Raw genomic sequence first — 19,711 nt, forward strand, 5'->3', positions numbered from 1 at the left:
GCATCTGATATCATTTAATTGTATCAATCAAAGCATCTTTTATACATTTCCCCATGAAATTTGCTATCATAAAACCTCATTATACAACAGGATCCATTAAGTACAACAAACGCTCCACTCAGAGCTCATTTCAACTCAACCCCAAGGCTGAATTACATCACAAATATGCCAATTTTCGTATCTCTGAGACGTAAACAATATTGACTTTCGTAAGGAAGCTAACAGCAATTACAACATACTGCCATTATATCATATTTCCCTGGTCAATAATTATCGACATTGTAGTCATATTAACACATGTAAACAATGAAGTGCTTTGTCGGCGGATTCTAATTCTGTCTTTGACTATGAAAGCAAACAACCTTGGTATGGCAATACTGGTGATGTTTTGACTGCAAATATATCATGCCACTATCTAGGGAGTATTTATTGCGAAGCTAACATATCGGTTATCTTGTATAAATCAATAATGGCAAGTACGATCAGCTCAGAAGGACATTAGGTCCACCATCATCTATGGAACAATCCGTAGGCTTAGCTTGTGGTATATATTCCTGCTAGTGAGAGTCCTTAAACAGAGTAATTATTCGAAATGTCTTTTGATGGCACTTTCATCTGATACAATATTTTAGATTATGCTTGTGATATCTTATTTGATACTTGAAACACAAGATTCAGTTTCTTTTGCATTACATGCGGTACAGAGATGTATTTGTTTGTGTTGTGAGTATATATTTGTTTTGTTGGTAATATGAATGTGAATGTGAATGATGCGTCATACAAATGTTGAATTATTGGATGTCAGGTTTCATTTATGTAAATGTTAAGTCATGACTCAAAGTAACATGTCTACCAGCTTCTGATAAACAATTTACACTATCAGTGAATCTTTGTTGTAGAAAGTTACAAGCGTTTTGATGGGTGTTGCAGTGTTCGCGCACTTGCCGTGACAAATGACATTTACTTGCTGACGCTACATTCCAGTTCCCAGGAAATTCCCACACATGATTAATCTACATGCTTTGGCTTTGAGATCTACAGAACGACAGGCAGGGATGGATGGCAGCCCAGGCTTTAATCTTGCCATGCATGGGCGGCCATATTGACAATTTTAAGTGTAGGCTCGGGCAGACAAGTCAATTGCTTCGGAGGTGATATTGATTAGTGTGCATTGTTCTTGCAGGCTATCAATGTGACAGCATAAAGTGACGCCAGCAACGCCAGCAACACCGACCACAGTCAGTTCTACCCCACCACTCCTCAAGTGTCTTTGACACATCTGCCTAAACTCCGCCAACATGGCCGCCTTCATAGCGAAACAAATGGTAGGCAATCAGCTCAAGTCCGTCACAGGTGAGTGGTCACAGTTTGAAGGAAAATGATACAGCATGGTTCCCTTCTAGTTTAGTTTGTAAATATGGTTTGTAGATGTTTGGTAATTGTTTGACTTCAGGGTCTTTCAGTCTGGTGTTTTATGTGTGTCCTTAAGCAAAGGATTGCAACTGTGGTTCTAATGATCCAGAATGCCTGATCTTGTTGCCTTAAAGGATTTTGGAATTGTGGGTAGATTACACTGAATGTCACAGGGAATATTCTTTGCATATTTTTATTGACAGCATGGGGCAGTACCAATATTATTTAGTGCTTGTTCTTGTTAGTGTAAAGTTTTTTTACGAGAGGTTTTTACATTAAAAGAATGCCATATTTGGGCATTACTTATTCATGGAATGCTAAAGATATCATGAGTTAATGAGTTACAGATTTTGGAAAGAATGTATATTACGTGGCCTGTGTCACTATGAACTGAGGTTATATTTGTTGATTCTTGCCTGCAAGTTGTATTGATATGACGCTTTGAATATTTGATATTGCCAACCACCCGATAAGGCTTCTGTGGTTGTCATGGAGTCGATGACTTTCAGATCCAGAAATAGACAATTAATGGTAAAGTCAGGTGATATTATGAGGGCCTCCAACCCAGGGGAGGCCTTGTGTGGAAGTGTGTGTTTGTGCTGGCCTAATTCACGAAGCCATTCCAGTAATCAATGAGCGAAGAGGCTGAGATCGTCATGCCATTATCAGCTCCTCCACCTGAACTTGATGAGTTTTCACCTCCACACTGAATGTTTGTGTTATACAGAGAGTATATGACTAGATAGGGAGGTATGTCTGACGGAGTGCATCGTGAGGCCGTATTGACAGGGAGGGGGGTGGCCTCCACACTGAATGTTTGTGTTATACAGAGAGTATATGACTAGATAGGGGAGGTATGTCTGACGGAGTGCATCGTGAGGCCGTATTGACAGGGAGGAGGTGGCCTCCAAACTGAATGACTTTGTGTTATACAGAGAGTATAGGGGAGGACTAGATAGGGTGGTATGTCTGATAGAGGAGCCTGAGTGCATCGTGTGCATGTTTGTGTGAGGTATATGACTAGATAGGGGAGGTATGTCTGGCCGGAGTGCATATTGACAGGGAGGGGGGTGGCCTCCACACTGAATGTTTGTGTTATACAGAGAGTATATGACTAGATAGGGGAGGTATGTCTGACGGAGTGCATCGTGAGGCCGTATTGACAGGGAGGGGGGTGGCCTCCACACTGAATGTTTGTGTTATACAGAGAGTATATGACTAGATAGGGGAGGTATGTCTGACGGAGTGCATCGTGAGGCCGTATTGACAGGGAGGGGGGTGGCCTCCACACTGAATGTTTGTGTTATACAGAGAGTATATGACTAGATAGGGGAGGTATGTCTGATGGAGTGTATCGTGAGCCGTATTGACAGGGAGGGGTGGCCTCCACACTGAATGTTTGTGTTATACAGAGAGTATATGACTAGATAGTGGAGGTATGTCTGACAGAGTGCATCGTGAGGCCGTATTGACAGGGAGGGGGGTGGCCTCCTCAGATGTGTTATACAACGGCTGTGTATGTCTGACTGAGTGCATGGTTGTGGGCAGAGATGTGGATGTGGTTTAGGGAGAGTAGGCAAGCTTGTGGATGTGGTTGAGGGGAGAGTAGGCAAGCTTGAGGATGTGGTTGAGAGTTGGCACACTTGTGGATGTGGTTGAGGGGAGAGTAGGCATACTTGTGGATGTGGTTGAGGGGAGAGTAGGCACACTTGTGGATGTGGTTGAGGAGAGAGTAGGCACACTTGTGGATGTGGTTGAGTGGAGAGTAGGCACACTTGTGGATGTGGTTGAGCAAAATAGGCACACTTGTGGATGTGGTTGAGGGGAGAGTAGGCAAAGTAGAGCTTGTGGATGTTGGGAGCAGAGTAGGCACTTGTGGATTAAGTTGAGCAAAGAGTAGGCACACTTGTGGATGTGGTTGAGTAGGGAGTTAGCAGGCACTTGTGGATGTAGTTGAGCACACTAGGCACATTTGTGACGTGGTTGACAGGCATGCTTGTGGATTAAAAATAGGCACACTTGTGGATGTGGTTGAGGCATTCTTGTGGAGAGCAAAGAGAGCACATTTGTGAATGTGGTTGAGGGGGTAGGCACATCTTGTGGATTAGGTTGAGCAGTAGGCACACTTGTGGATGTGTGGATGTGGTTAGTAGGGTTGAGCAAAGAGTAGGCACACTTGTGGATGTGGTTGAGGAGAGAGTAGGCATGCTTGTGGATTAAGTTGAGCAAAGAGTAGGCACACACTTGTGGCATGCTTGTTGAGGTTGAGAGTAGGCATGCTTGTGGATGTGGTTGAGCAAAGAGTAGGCACTTGTGGATTGTGAATGTGGTTGAGTTGAGAGAGTAGATTAAGTTGAGCACAGGCATGCTTGTGGATTAGGTTGAGCAAAGAGTAGGCACACTTGTGGATGTGGTTGAGGAGAGAGTAGGCATGCTTGTGGATTAAGTTGAGCAAAGAGTAGGCACACTTGTGGATGTGGTTGAGGGAGAGTAGGCATGCTTGTGGATTAGGTTGAGCAAAGAATAGGTACACTTGTGAATGTGGTTGAGGGGAGAGTAGGCATGCTTGTGGATTAGGTTAAGCAAAGAGTAGGCACACTTGTGGATGTGGTTGAGGGGAGAGTAGGCATGCTTGTGGTTGAGGGGAGAGTAGGCATACTTGTGGATGTTGTTGAGGGTGGAATAGGCACACTTGTGGATGTGGTGGCAAGGAGTGTAGGCCCATTGTGTAAATTGTTGCGGAGAGCATCCATCCTCTATATCTGTAGGAGGAATTGATTTCTGGTCTATATTTCTGAGAAACAGATTATACCGACCAGGCTGTGGTCAAACTTTGAATTACAAAGCAGGAGCACATTTGTACACTCACTATCTCATTGGACAGACTCGTAATCCAAGCTCTTGCTTAAATATTCAGGATGTGTTTTCTTTGAACAGGCCACAGTTTTCATCTCATCTGCTAACTAAGTCAAGGTGTGGTCGTCTACACAAATCAATGACCAGACTTTGCAGGCAGTAGGGCTATGTGGAGGTTTATAGACTTAATTACATCGGGAGGATTATCAGTTCATTGGTGTGCAGGAAACTGCCAGCGCCCATGAACGCTTCCTGGCAAACTATGTCAGATGCAGTACTAATGGCAGTTTGGACAATAATACAGATCACTTCATGAGTTTGTAACCACATCATATTTACCAAAACAATTGTTCCAGAGACATTATCAAAGGGCCATTTCTTACAGAATATCAAAATTGGAACTGTGAAGCTTCAGTAACTGTAGCAAATACCATACTTCCTCCCATAAAACAATTGTTCCAGGTATATTCTCAAGGGCCATTTCTTACAGAATATTGAAACTGAAATTGAAAAGAATCAGTAACTGTAGCAAATACTGTACTTCCTCCAATAAGCATTGGCTATGTTAGATTTAAATTCCTTCTCCTCGAATAAATAAAAGCTTAGAAATATTCACCTGTTGAAAGAGTAAGAATATACTCTGAAATATCGTGTTCCATAAATCTTCACCTTTCCTGTTTTAATACTTGTCCAAATATCCAGGTACATGAAAATGGTTTAATAGTTGTTGTCCATATGTCCAGTTTTATAGAAGTATTTTAATATTTATTTCCACATTTCTGGTTTTATGAAAGCATCCAATCAATGTGACTAGGGTTAAAACAGTTTTCTTTTTTATTTAATTTACAAAAAATGATCTGCAATGGAGTTGCATCTTTCTAACAGTTTAATGATTAAAGTGATCGTACAAGAAGAAATGTCACCAGTCCTCCCTGAATCAGTCTGGAGCTATCAGGGTTGTGTTAAGTTCTGTCTCTGTCACACTGGCATAAACAACATGTTCTGTTAATTACATTGTCCACATACTTCAACCTGTTGGGGTATAAAACCAGCGTAAGTCTGGGCTAGTACAAGCAGCCGCACATACACATACACACGCATGCACGTCGTCATATGAGCGAAATATTTTCAAGCACGACGTTAAACCCAATTTCACCTCACCTCACCTCACCTGTTGGGGGCGATGAGGTAGCCTCATGGTTAAAGCGTTTGCTTGTCACGCCAAAGACCCGGGTTCGATTCCCCACATGGGTATAATGTGTGAAGCCAATTTCTGGTGTCCCCCGCCTTGATATTGATGGAATATTGCTTAAAACAGCGTAAAAACAAACAAACTCACTCACTCACTCAATCTGTTGGTATCGGTTGTATGTTTACGTTTCACACCCTCCATACAAAGGTGTCCCTTCAGTAATAACCACACCCTCCATACCGAGGTGTCCCTTCAGTAACAACCACACCCTCCATACCGAGATTTCCCTTCTGTAGTAACCACACCCTCCATACCGAGGTGTCCCTTCTGTAGTAACCACACCCTCCATACCGAGGTGTCCCTTCAGTAACAACCACACCCTCCATACCGAGGTGTCCCTTCTGTAACAACCACACCCTCCATACCGAGGTGTCCCTTCTGTAACAACCACACCCTCCATACCGAGGTGTCCCTTCTGTAACAACCACACCCTCCATACCGAGGTGTCCCTTCAGTAACAACCACACCCTCCATACCGAGGTGTCCCTTCAGTAACAACCACACCCTCCATACCGAGGTGTCCCTTCTGTAGTAACAACCACACCCTCCATACCGAGGTGTCCCTTCTGTAGTAACCACACCCTCCATACCGAGGTGTCCCTTCTGTAGTAACCACACCCTCCATACTGACATGTCCCTTCTGTAGACATACTGACATGTCCCTTCTGTAGTAACCACACCCTCCATACTGACATGTCCCTTCTGTAGTAACCACACCCTCCATACCGAGGTGTCCCTTCAGTAACAACCACACCCTCCATACCGAGGTGTCCCCTTCAGTAACAACATACACACCCTCCATACTGACATGGTGTGTCCTTCAGTAGTAACCACACCCTCCATACCATGTCCCTTCTGTAGAGGTGTCCCTTCTGTAGTAACCACACCCTCCATACCGACATGTCCCTTCTGTAACAACCACACCCTCCATACTGAGGTGTCCCTTCAGTAACAACCACACCCTCCATACCGAGGTGTCCCTTCAGTAACAACCACACCCTCCATACCGAGGTGTCCCTTCTGTAGTAACCACACACCCTCCATACTGAGGTGTCCCTTCTGTAGTAACCACACCCTCCATACTGAGGTGTCCCTTTGTAGTAACCACACCCTCCATACCGAGGTGTCCCTTCTGTAGTAAACCACACCCACCATACTGAGATGTCCCTTCTGTAGTAACCACACCCTCCATACCGAGGTGTCCCTTCAGTAATAACCACACCCTCCATACTGACATGTCCCTTCTGTAGTAACAGTGAATACATCAGCATATTAGCGGCTCAAGCTTACACAACACTGTAGTTGAAATATAAACCTTCAGGTCTCTAATTACCCCCAGGCTTCCATCACAATAAGGATAAAAACTTCCTTATTAGAAGTAGGGATGATGTTTCAGTGAAGGTTATAACACCATTATTAAGTAAGGAAATTACACGAATAGATCAGAAGCATATATACAAGTATAAGGTAGCATGAGGATGTGGTAAGATGGGAGTGCAGATGCCTGTTATAAGTTCAATATATAAGGTAAAAAATCCTAACAGATAAACAAGGGGATTACAGTGAGTGAGTTTAGTTTCATGCTGCTTTTAGCAATATTCCAGCATTGTCATGGCAGGGGACACCAGACATGGGCTTCACACATGTGGGGAATCGAACCTAGGTCTTCATAGTGACAAGCGAACACTTTAACCATGAGGCTACCCCAAGGGGATTATAACCAATTGGAATCTTTGATGAGCCGATCATAAGCAGGAGGTTGATTATAGGTTGATTTGGAAGATTATTAGAGGCAATATGGTGGCTTTGTTCATGTACAATGTATAGCTGCTTTGTGTACCTTGTGAGTGATGGCTGTGAGTGGACATGCTGATCTACACCAATATAGCTCACATGGAATGGTATCATACTGATTATCATATGAACATATTGTAGTGTGAATGTAAGGGTTCCATGCTTGGACACTACATGGCATGTCTTTATCAAAGGGTTAATGCTAATACTGTGCTGTTGGTTCTTCCTGAACATGGTAGTAATAATACACTGTGTACACTGTGGTAAAGGGGTTTTGTAACCAAGGGCTATATATTCAAACTTTGAATAAACCTGGATCAGATGTCTGGATTAAGATACACACTACTGAGTGAGTGAGTTTAGTTTTACGCCGCTTTTATCAACATTCCAGCAATATCACGGCAGGGGGACACCAGGAATGGGTTTCACACATTGTACCCATGTGGGGAATCGAACCCAGGACTTCTATGTGACAAGCAAATACTTTGACCACTAGAGGTTAAACACACACACACACACACACACACACACACACACACACACACACACACACACACACACACACACACACAATGCACACACACACACACACACACACACACACACACACACACACACACACTAGCTGACACATAATTCACAGTACATCTTCTTTACATCTCTTTGTCTCTGATTGATATCTACTTCCACCTGTATTGTGATCTAGATTGAAATTCATAATTTTTGCCTGTTACAGTGTGTGAATTACAAAATTAGTGAATTTCTTAGTCGTCACGATGCTCTCGGTGTGTAGCCATTATTCCTACCCAGAAAATATTTTCATTCTAATTCTATGTAAATGTGATATTCCCACTTCCCTGGAAGAATTCCAATGATTTGCTCAACTATATTCAGTGATGTAGTACAATAGCATGCGTATACACCAGATGGCTGATGCGAGATTTATGAGCCATTGCTCCACTCCCCATGTAGATGAAACACTGCCGACGTGATATAACGGACTGACTGACAGCTGGCGGCATGATTTATTCAGCTACGTTTGTGAATGTAATCACTGTATTGAGTAATACAATCAAATATGCATTCAAAGATTGCCAAGAATTTATTGCAAGTAGAACAGTTTACAGAGTTAAGTTTGGATGTCTTTGGGGTAACTAGTAAAGCATACATTTTTATAGATGACAGTTTCTTGTATATCTACACTGAAACATCGCTCTATGCAAGTTGTTATCCATAAAGTTGTATGCTTTGTTGTTGACTCACCAACTTCTAGAATGCCGATCAAACAATTAGTCTTTGGGGTTGTGTATTCTAAGAAATGTGTTCTCATCCTACAAATGCTTTGATGTAGCCTTTTCATTGTGGTATGTTTGTATCTGTTTGCTTGATATTTGACTGACCGCCTCCGTGGTGTAGTGGTTAGAGCGTCCGCCTGGAGTGCGGAAGGTCGTGGGTTCGATCCCCGACCGCGTCATACCAAAAGACGTTAAAATATGGTACTTGTTGGTCCCTTCCTGGCGCTCGGCATTAATGGCTACAAGGACTGGTCGGCTCGGAGTCAGTATAATGTGTCTGAGTGGGGTATTCATGCTTCACTGCGGCATGGTATCTCAGTGGGCTAGCACTATAAAACCAGCTTCAGTCTGGGCTAGTACAAGCAGCCGCACATACACATACACACACATGCACGTCGTCATATGAGTGAAATATTCTCAAGCACGACGTTAAACCCAATTCCACCACCACCATCATATTTGACTCCTCCATGGTTTAGTGGATAGAGTCTCTGCCCAGAGAGTGGAGAGTCAGGGTTTGATACTTAGCTGTGTGGTACCAAAAGACATTGAAAGATTAAACGTCTTGTTACCCTGCCTGGGGATTGGCATTAAGCTGAGAGTGGGGTACTGTGTCTGTGTGGAGTTTCATGTTAGAACTGTGTTATGGTGCTGGAGTGGCTAGCGCTGTAAACGTAGCATCAGTGCGGAGTGGTACAGACAGACACAAACACACATTGCACTTACACATCGCTGTCGAGTGTAATAAACTGGAACCAGATGTTGAGCCCCATTGTGCCTCATCTTATCCCATGTGTTGTATTTATACAGAGCAATGAAGTTTTTTCAGTTTGGAAATGGCTTTGTGGTTCAACCTGTTGGTTGACATTTTGCTTCCTTCTTTTTTCTCTGAGATTTTATCTTGTAGTTTGTCTTGTCAGTTTGGTCTTTAGCTTGAGTTTGTTTTAATTCTCCTGCATCTGTTTTTATATCATTAATATTTTAAGTGAAAAGTCCAGGTCAGAAGGTTCAGACGCCCTTGTCGGCTTGAATCAGCTCCCTTTCCATGTCTTTAAGTGTTAGTATCAGACTGGTCTGGTTAAATATGTGTGATCTCATCATCATTGGACCACCAATCACATCCTGTTTCTGCCAAATCTGTGCTCTTAATGTTGGGGGACGGAGGGGTAGACTAGTGGTCAAAGCGTTGGCTCGTCACGCCGAAGACCCAGGTTCGAATCCCCACATGGGTACAATGTGTGAAGCCCATTTCTGGTGTCCCCTACCGTGATGTTGCTGGAATATTGCTAAAAGCGGCGTAAAACCAAACTCAGTCAGTCAGTCCTTGACAGGCAATTAGAAATAGAAGTTGAACGAACATGTCATCGTAGCCTTTTGGTTAAAGTGTTCATTTGCTGAAGACTGGTTTTTGGTTCGCCACATGGGTACAAGTGTGAGCTCATTTCTGGTGCTGCTGGACTATTGCTAAAACCATACTCACTCACTTTGAATGTTGTCTTGATCTCTGGCTGATAGTTCTGCTTCTCTTTCGAAGACCTGTGAAGAGGCAACTAACAGGATCAGCTAGTCAGGCTCGCTGACTTGATTGACACATGTCATCATATCCCAACAGTATAGATTGATGTTCATGCTGTTGATCACTGGATTGTCTGGTCCACACCCAATTATTTCCCAGACTGCCACCTTTTAGCTGGAATATTGCAGAGTGTGACCTTAAACAACAAACAAAACAAGCTATCTCCAAGTGTTCACATTAAGGCTGCCTCTCTTCCCTTCCCTTTGGTGGGGTAGCCTAGTGGTTAAAGCATTTACTCGTCACGCCGAAGACCCAGGTTTGATTCATCACATGGGTACAATGTGTGAAGCCCATTTCTGGTGTCCCCTGCCGTGATATTGCTGAAATATTGCTAAAAGTGGCGTAAACTCACTCACTCGCACCTTTCCTTCAATGTTGAATACAATGGTACCTTGATCCAAGACTAATCTCCAAGTGGCAACATCTGCAGGATAGCAATGATTTCTATCTCCGTTTATCCATAGTCTTTTGGGTATGCATAAATTATTTCCCTTTGGCTAGTCAGAATCCTGTGGTCATGGGTTTGAATCCCAAATTCACCCTGATTGTTGTGACAATGATGATGATGATGATGATGATGATGATGATGATGATGATGATCTTAGTCTGGCGGTGCCATACCCATGTTTGGTTCATCAAGGTGATACTTTAGCATCTAAGACATGCAACAGGTATCTTGCTTTTCTATCACATCAATGTTACACGCCATGATGTAACTCGAATTCTGTTCCAAATGGAGTTACAGCCCTTTCCACTATGTGGGTCCGCTCTCAGGTTAAATCTGCAACTTCTTCGTACTCGTTGATTTATATTTCCTCTTTGAGCTGCAAAACATTCTTCAGCAGCAAACATGGTAAACCTGGGAAGCAGTGAGACACGAATCCCCTGACTAATCCATCACAACTGGAAGCCTCCTCGTAAGCTAATGGCTGTGAGGATTTGACAAGTGTGGTGATATAAAGCATCCTGCCCTGGAAACTGCATTAAAGCTGACCTGTCAAAACTGCATCGTTTGGAGTAGGTCTAAATCTGGCTTTATGTCAGACAGCTCAAGTCGTAGGCCATAAATGTGAAAACTATAGAACTTGATGTCAAGCCATCGTGTGAGCTGTGGCAGGGATTAATAGTGCTGGAGGAGAAGGACGAAGAGCCCAGTCGTGATTCATACAGGCTTGAAAACCAGGAACTGGAAGATCTGGCAAAAAAACTTGAAGTTAAAGGTCCGTCTTGAAAATTCTTGAATTTGAAGAACATTTTGAACAGCCTTAAATTTCAAGGTCCATCTTGGCAAATCTTGAATTTGATCCATGATCCATTCCCATGGTTCTCAGCTCAAATGACCTCCTGGGTGGAGGGATACCCGGTCCAGCAGTTAGAGCATTCGCTCATCATGCCAAGACCTGGGTTCGATTCTCCACATACTTACAATGTGTGAGGCCCATTTCTGGTGTCCTCCACAGTAATATTGCTGGAATATTGATGAAGGCAGTGTAAAAAATGCTCTCCCTCACTCATTCACTCACTTACTCACTACCTGCCCATGATTTCCATTAGTAAATTTGATTTGCTATGCTACTGACTAACTGACCAATGCTAAAATATCTGTTTAATAAAAAGGATGTTTTCATGTCAATTAAAGCTTGGTGACTTTGGTTTCTTAGCAGTTCATAATTTGATTGGTCAGAAAAATGTAAAATGAAAATCAAGGGCAGGTAATTTGAGATCACAAAAACCTCTGAGAAGGATCCAGGAGTTTGTGCTGGTTTAGCGAAATGCCATCCCTGGAGGATGAGAGGAATATTGAGAAAATGGAATCATGTTTCATGTATTTCTATAAGAAAACAAATGCACTCATTCCTTCAGGCAGGTCATCCTGTTTACTGATCTAATCCATTTCAATGAATCAAACTCATAAACTATGGTGTCTAATATCACGGGCAAGGTTTTGCTGGATGGCTTAGGTGCAGATAGTTTGAGGCAAGAAGTTCCCTGGATGATGTAAACAAATCTGTTGCTTGCTTAGGGCCTACAGAGATGTGAATGCCAGTGTCTTCAACATCAGTATGATGACGCTCCCATCATTACATTCACCCGGGATTTTTGTACATTTCTGTGTACATTGTATAATGAATTTAAACTCACATGGATTGACGTAATAGATATGACAGCTCTGAATGTATATTTCACAGATTGAAAACATTTGGACCAGATTTGCTGGGTAATGGCAGTTTCTTTTGAGATAATGTTGTTTTGGATTTCATTAATTGTTAATTATCAATGGTTTCATTGTCCTTTCTTGAACTGAAAGTGTGTAGATTCCATGAAACTCAACACATACTGGGTAGTTAGCTTTCTAACTGGGCTTATACTTGAATTGATGCTTTTCAAAATCGAAGAGAAACACAAATGTTTAAAATTCTGTAATTTACGGTAATGAGAAAATGTCAACCAGACTGACGTTCACTGAAGAAGCAAGGAACTTTTCTTGGTCATTAAGGAAACATATTTTGACAAATGGGCAGGAACATGGCACCAGTCTGTCTGAAACTGCAGCAGAAGGACATAATGGTGGCACCCTTCATCCTGAAGCCATTATAAATACTCCGCATTGATAAGAATAATACCCATCAATATCCTTCTTTGTCAGCCATGTTTCATAATGTGGAAAACTTTGTGACTTGACGTCTGCTTGAAGATCATCACGATGAGTTGGTGGAATAACAGCATAATGTTATGTGTTTGCTTGTGAAGTTTGGACGGATCTTGATGTCCACGTCACCACAGTTTGAGGGAGTGAGAGCATCTTGTTTTACGAAATCTTATGCAATGTCCTGTCTATAAGTAGTCAAGGCGCGAGTAGAAAATCAAGGTTGAAGTGTGAAAAACAAAGCATCAATGCTAGTGAATACTCAAGCAATGAGACAATATGTGTGAATGGCATAAACGACGGGACATTATTTGCTTAAAATTTCTCATGTTGGAGATCCGGGTTAGAATTGGTCTTCAGCAACCCATGCTTGTCGTAAGAAACGACAAATGGGATCAGGTGGTCAGGCTCGCTGACTTGATTGACACATGTCATCATATCCAAATTGCATAGATCGATGCTCATAATGTTGATCACTACATTGACAGGTCCAGACTCGATTGTTTACAGACTGCCACTATTAAGCTGGAATATTGCTGAGTGCTGCATTAGCAAAAAAACAAACAAATAAAGCCACATGTTGGTCTCTTGACACCATAATGCAGTATTCCTGTGGCATATAAACAAACCACACCATGAAGTAAGAAACCATAAATCTAGTCACATCTACTGACTTTCAGATTGCTTATTTTTAGTTTCTCTGCTGTATAAACATCTCTGATTCTGCAGCTTAAGAATAAAGAAAATAGTTGCATATATATATTTCGCTAAACACATTAAAGTTAGATGTAATGGCTTAGCCCAAACATTTCCTTTGCGGTTAGTTTAGCATGATCGATATTGCTACTGGGCTTGTGATGAAACCCAAAGACTTGTCCGCCAGTAGAAGCATCAACCCTGTTCAAGTAGAAGAGCAATTGATGGTTCATCTGACCAAAACTTGATTACACTTGTATTTAATTTCAGGAGTGCTGAAAGTATTTAATCTAGCTTCAAAGATTGCTAGAACAGCTTTAAGCTTGTCTTAGCTTCCAAAACAGAAATATGATGGATGAAATATTTCTGTTTTGTTAATGAAAGTCAAAAACAATAAGCGGCAGCAGCAGCTGCAACATGGCTGTTAAGTATCTCCAACATTCTTACTTTCATCTCAGAATCTGTTCATTCCTGCATCATCAATCTGTCACAGATGCAAGGATGTATAGTTTTTATTAGTTTAATGACTTGTTTGCCTGCCTGTCCCCGCTCAGCATCAGCAACCTGTTGCAGTCAGCATAGTTGTTCTCTCACAAGGATGAAGTGACTGGTTGTTTTCAGTTTAACCAAGACCCCAAGGACCTTGTCATTCTTCGTTACAATTTCACTATCAGAATGGACGTTTCCTGACTGTCATTTTTGCCGTTTGTTATCATTTGACAGTTAATCGATATCAAGATATTTTTCAGCATGACCTCCTGTAAAACAACCTGTTGCCGGCTCAGCTTGTTCTCCGCTCGTGTCTGTTCAATAGCTGAAGTGACACTTGTTGCCTTGCCCATCTTGCATTTCGCTTTATGCCTTCAGCCAAGCTGCTCGGTACGAGCAGTTCATGGCCTCCGGGAGTCAAAACAGTCCAGTTCTGACAACATTTTGTCTTGGGTGAGACCCAGGGGGTTGTTGGTGCTTTAAGAATCAAGGAGACCAGTTTAGAAGTGGTGTCCCCTGTAGCTTATTACTAGAGCTGATCTCCTGCCACTGGTAACTGCATCAGGTTGTGTAATGTAAGCTGGAACAATGACATCGACCTTGAGTCCAAGCTTGTGCATTGATTTGTATTGTTTAAAATGTTTCATTGATTTGAAAAAGAAGTTAATTTACAATAGAACACTGAAGGCCAGGAAGATAATACTTGACTCAAAGCTTCTGCCCATGGACAGATGGGACAGTTGTTATTTTTGGGCAAAGAGTTGATTGAATCTTGTTTGTGATGGAAACATTTTATAGCAAAAGGACAAAAATAGACAACAAAAACGAAATGGTGTTCGTCTTCAATTATGGTTACATTACATCAAGTGAATCAATATTGAATTTTGCAGTACAGTGAACCTGTTGAATAGTTAGCATATGGTTCAGACATTAGAATTTACATAATCTTGAGATAAGATATTCATATAACTATGTTTATTTCGAGTACTCTGGAATATTGATGTGTAATGTTTGGAAGTCTGAAACTGGTACTGCAGCAATGCATCAACATGAACACTTCTCTTGCTATAGGTTTAATGAGCCTTAATATTAATTGATTTTGCTTGGAGCCAAGTGGCTCCTGCTTGTAATGTTTGTATCCTTTAGGAACCACTTAACTGAATGCCTGTGTAAAGGTATTGTAACTAAATGGCATTCTGGCATATCAGGAAAGACATCCTCGTAAAGATATCAGTGAATCCTTTCACAGTGTCACCTGGTAAATGTTGAGTTGTGGGTGTTGTTGCTGAGGGGGTTGCGTAACGATGTTGTATAACTGTAGCAAACCTGTCACATGTTTCAAGTGTGGGGAACATGGAAAAAAAATATATTTGGAATAATTGCATTCATATTAAAATCTTCCAATCCAGGAAGTATATTCGTGAAAGATGTATGTCCATCATTTATTTTGAGGAAGCTAGCTATATGGGAAATTTGAGAAGCAAGATTATTTATTTATCCAGATGGATTAAAATGTTTAAAAATCACTACATATCATTCTGAAGGATGATTTTAAATTCTGCATGTGGATTAAATTTGTGAAGCCCATTTTTGTGTCACTTGTGGTAATAATGCTGGAATGTTGCACTCTCACTCACTCACTCATGATTACACAATGCCATTTTGAAAGTGGTCAATTGTAACATATGTTATATCACTCACTCATGTTAGACGACAAGCTTACATTTTATGATTGATACAGTTAAAGTTGATCCAGTGTTCACGCACACAAGGTCTAGACTTGGACAGGAAATGGTACTTGCCACAGAGAGGAGTTTCATTTGGATTAGAAGTGCAGCTGATTTAGTGTTCTGTTATTGTTTATTCATGGCTTCTTCAGTATATGACCTTCAACTTATGATGTTCAACCTATCTGTTCACACCCAGAATAGAATAAGAAACATTGATAAAACTGACAACAAAATTACTGCATTGATCTGTTAACATTCAAAACAATAAAATATAGAAGGTCTTTCCAATAAAAGGCATGCCTTCATTCATTCTTTAAACAAATCCTTTCTGTAAACTTTGTGTGCAGGAAACAGATAACAGATTACTCTAGTCCTGGCTGCCAATAAATATTCATGTGAACCAATATCTCAGCACTCCTTCCCTTCCTCACGCATCGTGTGGCGTAAAAGTTAACTCACTCACTCACTTCTCACTCATCCACTTGCTCACCCACCCACACACTGAGTTGGTTACACAATCACTCACTCACTCACCCATTCTTTCTCATTCACTTAATCCGCCCTCGCTTGCTTACTCACTCACTCACCCACTGCCTCACCCTCCCACAATTGTTCGTTTACACACTCACTCACTCACCCACTGCCTCACCCTCCCACAATTGTTCGTTTACACACTCACACACTCACTCACCCAATCTTTCTCATTTTCTCAGTCACTTTGGTACTCACAGTGTTAAAGTCATGCCATGTATACCAGAGACTGTGTTAACATCATGTTCCAGACACCTTAACTAGACTTCCTTGTTAATCTGTTTTTACCAATCACATCAGGTGTACTTTCATCTATTAATAGAAAATCCATGTCTGCCATTATCGACTCAAAAAACCTAACTCCAAAAGTTAAATGTAAAAAGCCAGCAAGCCAATATTAGCAAGGATTGTTCTGTGTAGACATTTCACCAGTGAACTTTGGAAAAAACACCTCACAAGAGACCTGTGTCTGAGTCCCTGAAACTATTACAGGCATGAAGAGTCTGGGGGTGACTTCAGTATCAGTGTTGTATATCACACAATAAAACATATACTGTAGGGCATGACCTATACATGAGCTGTGGGTCAACCAACCAATGGGGAGACTTCAGTATCAGTGTTGTATATCACACAATATGACATATACTGTAGGGCATGACCTATACATGAGCTGTGGGTCAACCAACCAATGGGGAGACTTCAGTATCAGTGTATAATAATATCACACAATATGACATATACTGTAGGGCATGACCTATACATGAGCTGTGGGTCAACCAACCAATGGGGAGACTTCAGTATCAGTGTTGTATATAACAATATGACAATACAATGGGGTAGGTATCACTATATACATGAGCTGTGGGCATCAACCAACAATGGGGTTCAGTATCAGTGTTGTATATCACACAATATGACATATACTGTAGGGCATGACCTATACATGAGCTGTGGGTCAACCAACCAATGGGGTGACTCCAGTATCAGTGTTGTATATCACACAATATGACATATACTGTAGGGCATGACCTATACATGAGCTGTGGGTCAACCAACCAATGGGGAGACTTCAGTATCAGTGTTGTATATCACACAATATGACATATACTGTAGGGCATGACCTATACATGAGCTGTGGGTCAACCAACCAAACTCCAGTATCAGTGTTGATGACTGTAGGGCATGTATCAAGTTCAGTTGTATATCACACAATATGACATATACTGTAGGGCATGACCTATACATGAGCTGTGGGTCAACCAACCAATGGGGTGACTTCAGTATCAGTGTTGTATATCACACAATATGACATATACTGTAGGGCATGACCTATACATGAGCTGTGGGTCAACCAACCAATGGGGTGACTTCAGTATCAGTGTTGTATATCACACAATATGACATATACTGTAGGGCATGACCTATACATGAGCTGTGGGTCAATCCAACCAATGGGGAGACTTCAGTATCAGTGTTGTATATCACACAATATGACATATACTGTAGGGCATGACCTATACATGAGCTGTGGGTCAACCAACCAATGGGGAGACTTCAGTATCAGTGTTGTATATCACACAATATGACATATACTGTAGGGCATGACCTATACATGAGCTGTGGGTCAACCAACCAATGGGGGAGACTCCAGTATCAGTGTTGTATATCACACAATATGACATATACTGTAGGGCATGACCTATACATGAGCTGTGGGTCAACCAACCAATGGGGAGACTCCAGTATCAGTGTTGTATATCACACAATATGACATATACTGTAGGGCATGACCTATACATGAGCTGTGGGTCAACTAACCAATGGGGGAGACTTCAGTATCAGTATTGTATATCACACAATAAGACCTATACTGTAGGGCATGACCTATACATGAGCTGTGGGTCAACTAACCAATGGGGGAGACTTCAGTATCAGTATTGTATATAACACAATAAGACCTATACTGTAGGGCATGACCTATACATGAGCTGTGGGTCAACCAACCAATGGGGAGACTTCAGTATCAGTATTGTATATAACACAATAAGACCTATACTGTAGGGCATGACCTATACATGAGCTGTGGGTCAACCAACCAATGGGGAGACTCCAGTATCAGTGTTGTATATCACACAATAAGACCTATACTGTAGGGCATGACCTATACATGAGCTGTGGATCAGTGGGCCAGTTGGAGACTCCAGTATCAGTGTTGTATATCACACAATAAGACCTATACTGTAGGGCATGACCTATACATGAGCTGTGGGTCAACGTGCAAAAGAAACAGTGGGGAGACTTTATGTCCCAGTTGTGTAGATCGTTGTTCATGATGTCAATCACTGGATTGTGTGGACTCAATTATTTGTAAACTGCTGTCTCATAGTGTGGTGCTTTAACAACAATAAACCACACAAGCACCTGAAAACCATGACCTGAACTTTGTTGCTGCTTCAGTTTACCAAGGTCAGGTCATGTCATATCGGGTCAGGTCATGTTGAGCATGTCCAGGATTGCCAGGCTTGGAAGAAAGGAAGATTAATTCATACATTCTTCATCATTCAGGGAGTTTGTAGCATGTCTAACTGAGTAGATCAGACCTATTGATCGTGGATTGTTTTAATCAACTGTGAAGTGTGTGAGGCATCTGGTGATGTTCAGATCACTTGCGCTAACTGGTAAACATGACAGCATGCACAGTAAGCTGGTTGTTGCTGATTGAAATCGGACAGGAAATTTATCTTGTTTTATAAGAAACTTCACATTTTCTGAGAGATGCAAAACTGCAAACTCTGTTGACATCGTGAGTAAGAACAGATCCCTTTCATCTGAACTGCTTGTACAAGGGATGGTATCATGTGATCACATCAGAAGATAAAGGCAAACGTTGATTTGTCCCCAGACTCCTATGCCCTGAATGTCTGCTCATAGGATGGATGTCTGTGGTTCAGTCCCCAGACTCCTATGCCATGCTCTGAATGTCACAAGCAGCCACAAACACAAATATATGTGAGTCACTATACAGGTGTAATAATAATGACATACAATTAACCAAGTCACATAGTCAGCCCTCCATCAAGCTCTCTCTTACCACCAGCAGAGGCACCTGGTGCCCACTCCTACCTTAGGATCTTTTGTAAATCCTTCGCCTCTTCTGGCTAGCTCAATTGTGCATGTTATGTTTTCATCATAGTCAATTCATATTTGTACGAAAAACTTCTTCAATCATAATGCAAAGAAATAGGTTTGCAATAAACTTCTAATATAATCCATGAGGTGATACCATTTATTCTCAGCTTAATTCCAGTGCAAGAAGTCTGTGTGTGAAGCCTTTCGTTACATTCAGTGACAGATACTGAATTGCAGGAAGGTATAAGTGTCAGTTGTAAAGCTGCTCCGGAACCGTGAAGGATCCCATCTGAACTAAACCTC

At 41.7% G+C, this 19,711-nt stretch overlaps 1 protein-coding gene across 10 annotated transcripts in view; it reads left to right on the forward strand.

Moving 5' to 3' along the window:
- The window catches only part of LOC124266484 (complexin-like), a 286,478-nt gene that overhangs the window by 248,733 nt on the left and 18,034 nt on the right, over positions 1-19,711 (forward strand). For all 10 annotated transcript variants that reach the window (XM_046701276.1, XM_046701279.1, XM_046701275.1 and 7 more), the window contains one exon: positions 1,184-1,353. In XM_046701276.1, coding sequence (XP_046557232.1) covers positions 1,299-1,353 — 55 coding nt within the window. In that variant the 5' untranslated portion in view covers positions 1,184-1,298. The remainder of the gene's footprint in view (positions 1-1,183; positions 1,354-19,711) is intronic.

The sequence above is a fragment of the Haliotis rubra genome, unplaced genomic scaffold (assembly GCF_003918875.1).
Source record: "Haliotis rubra isolate DU_JTF1 unplaced genomic scaffold, ASM391887v1 Scf126, whole genome shotgun sequence".
Taxonomy (NCBI): Eukaryota; Metazoa; Mollusca; class Gastropoda; order Lepetellida; family Haliotidae; genus Haliotis; species Haliotis rubra.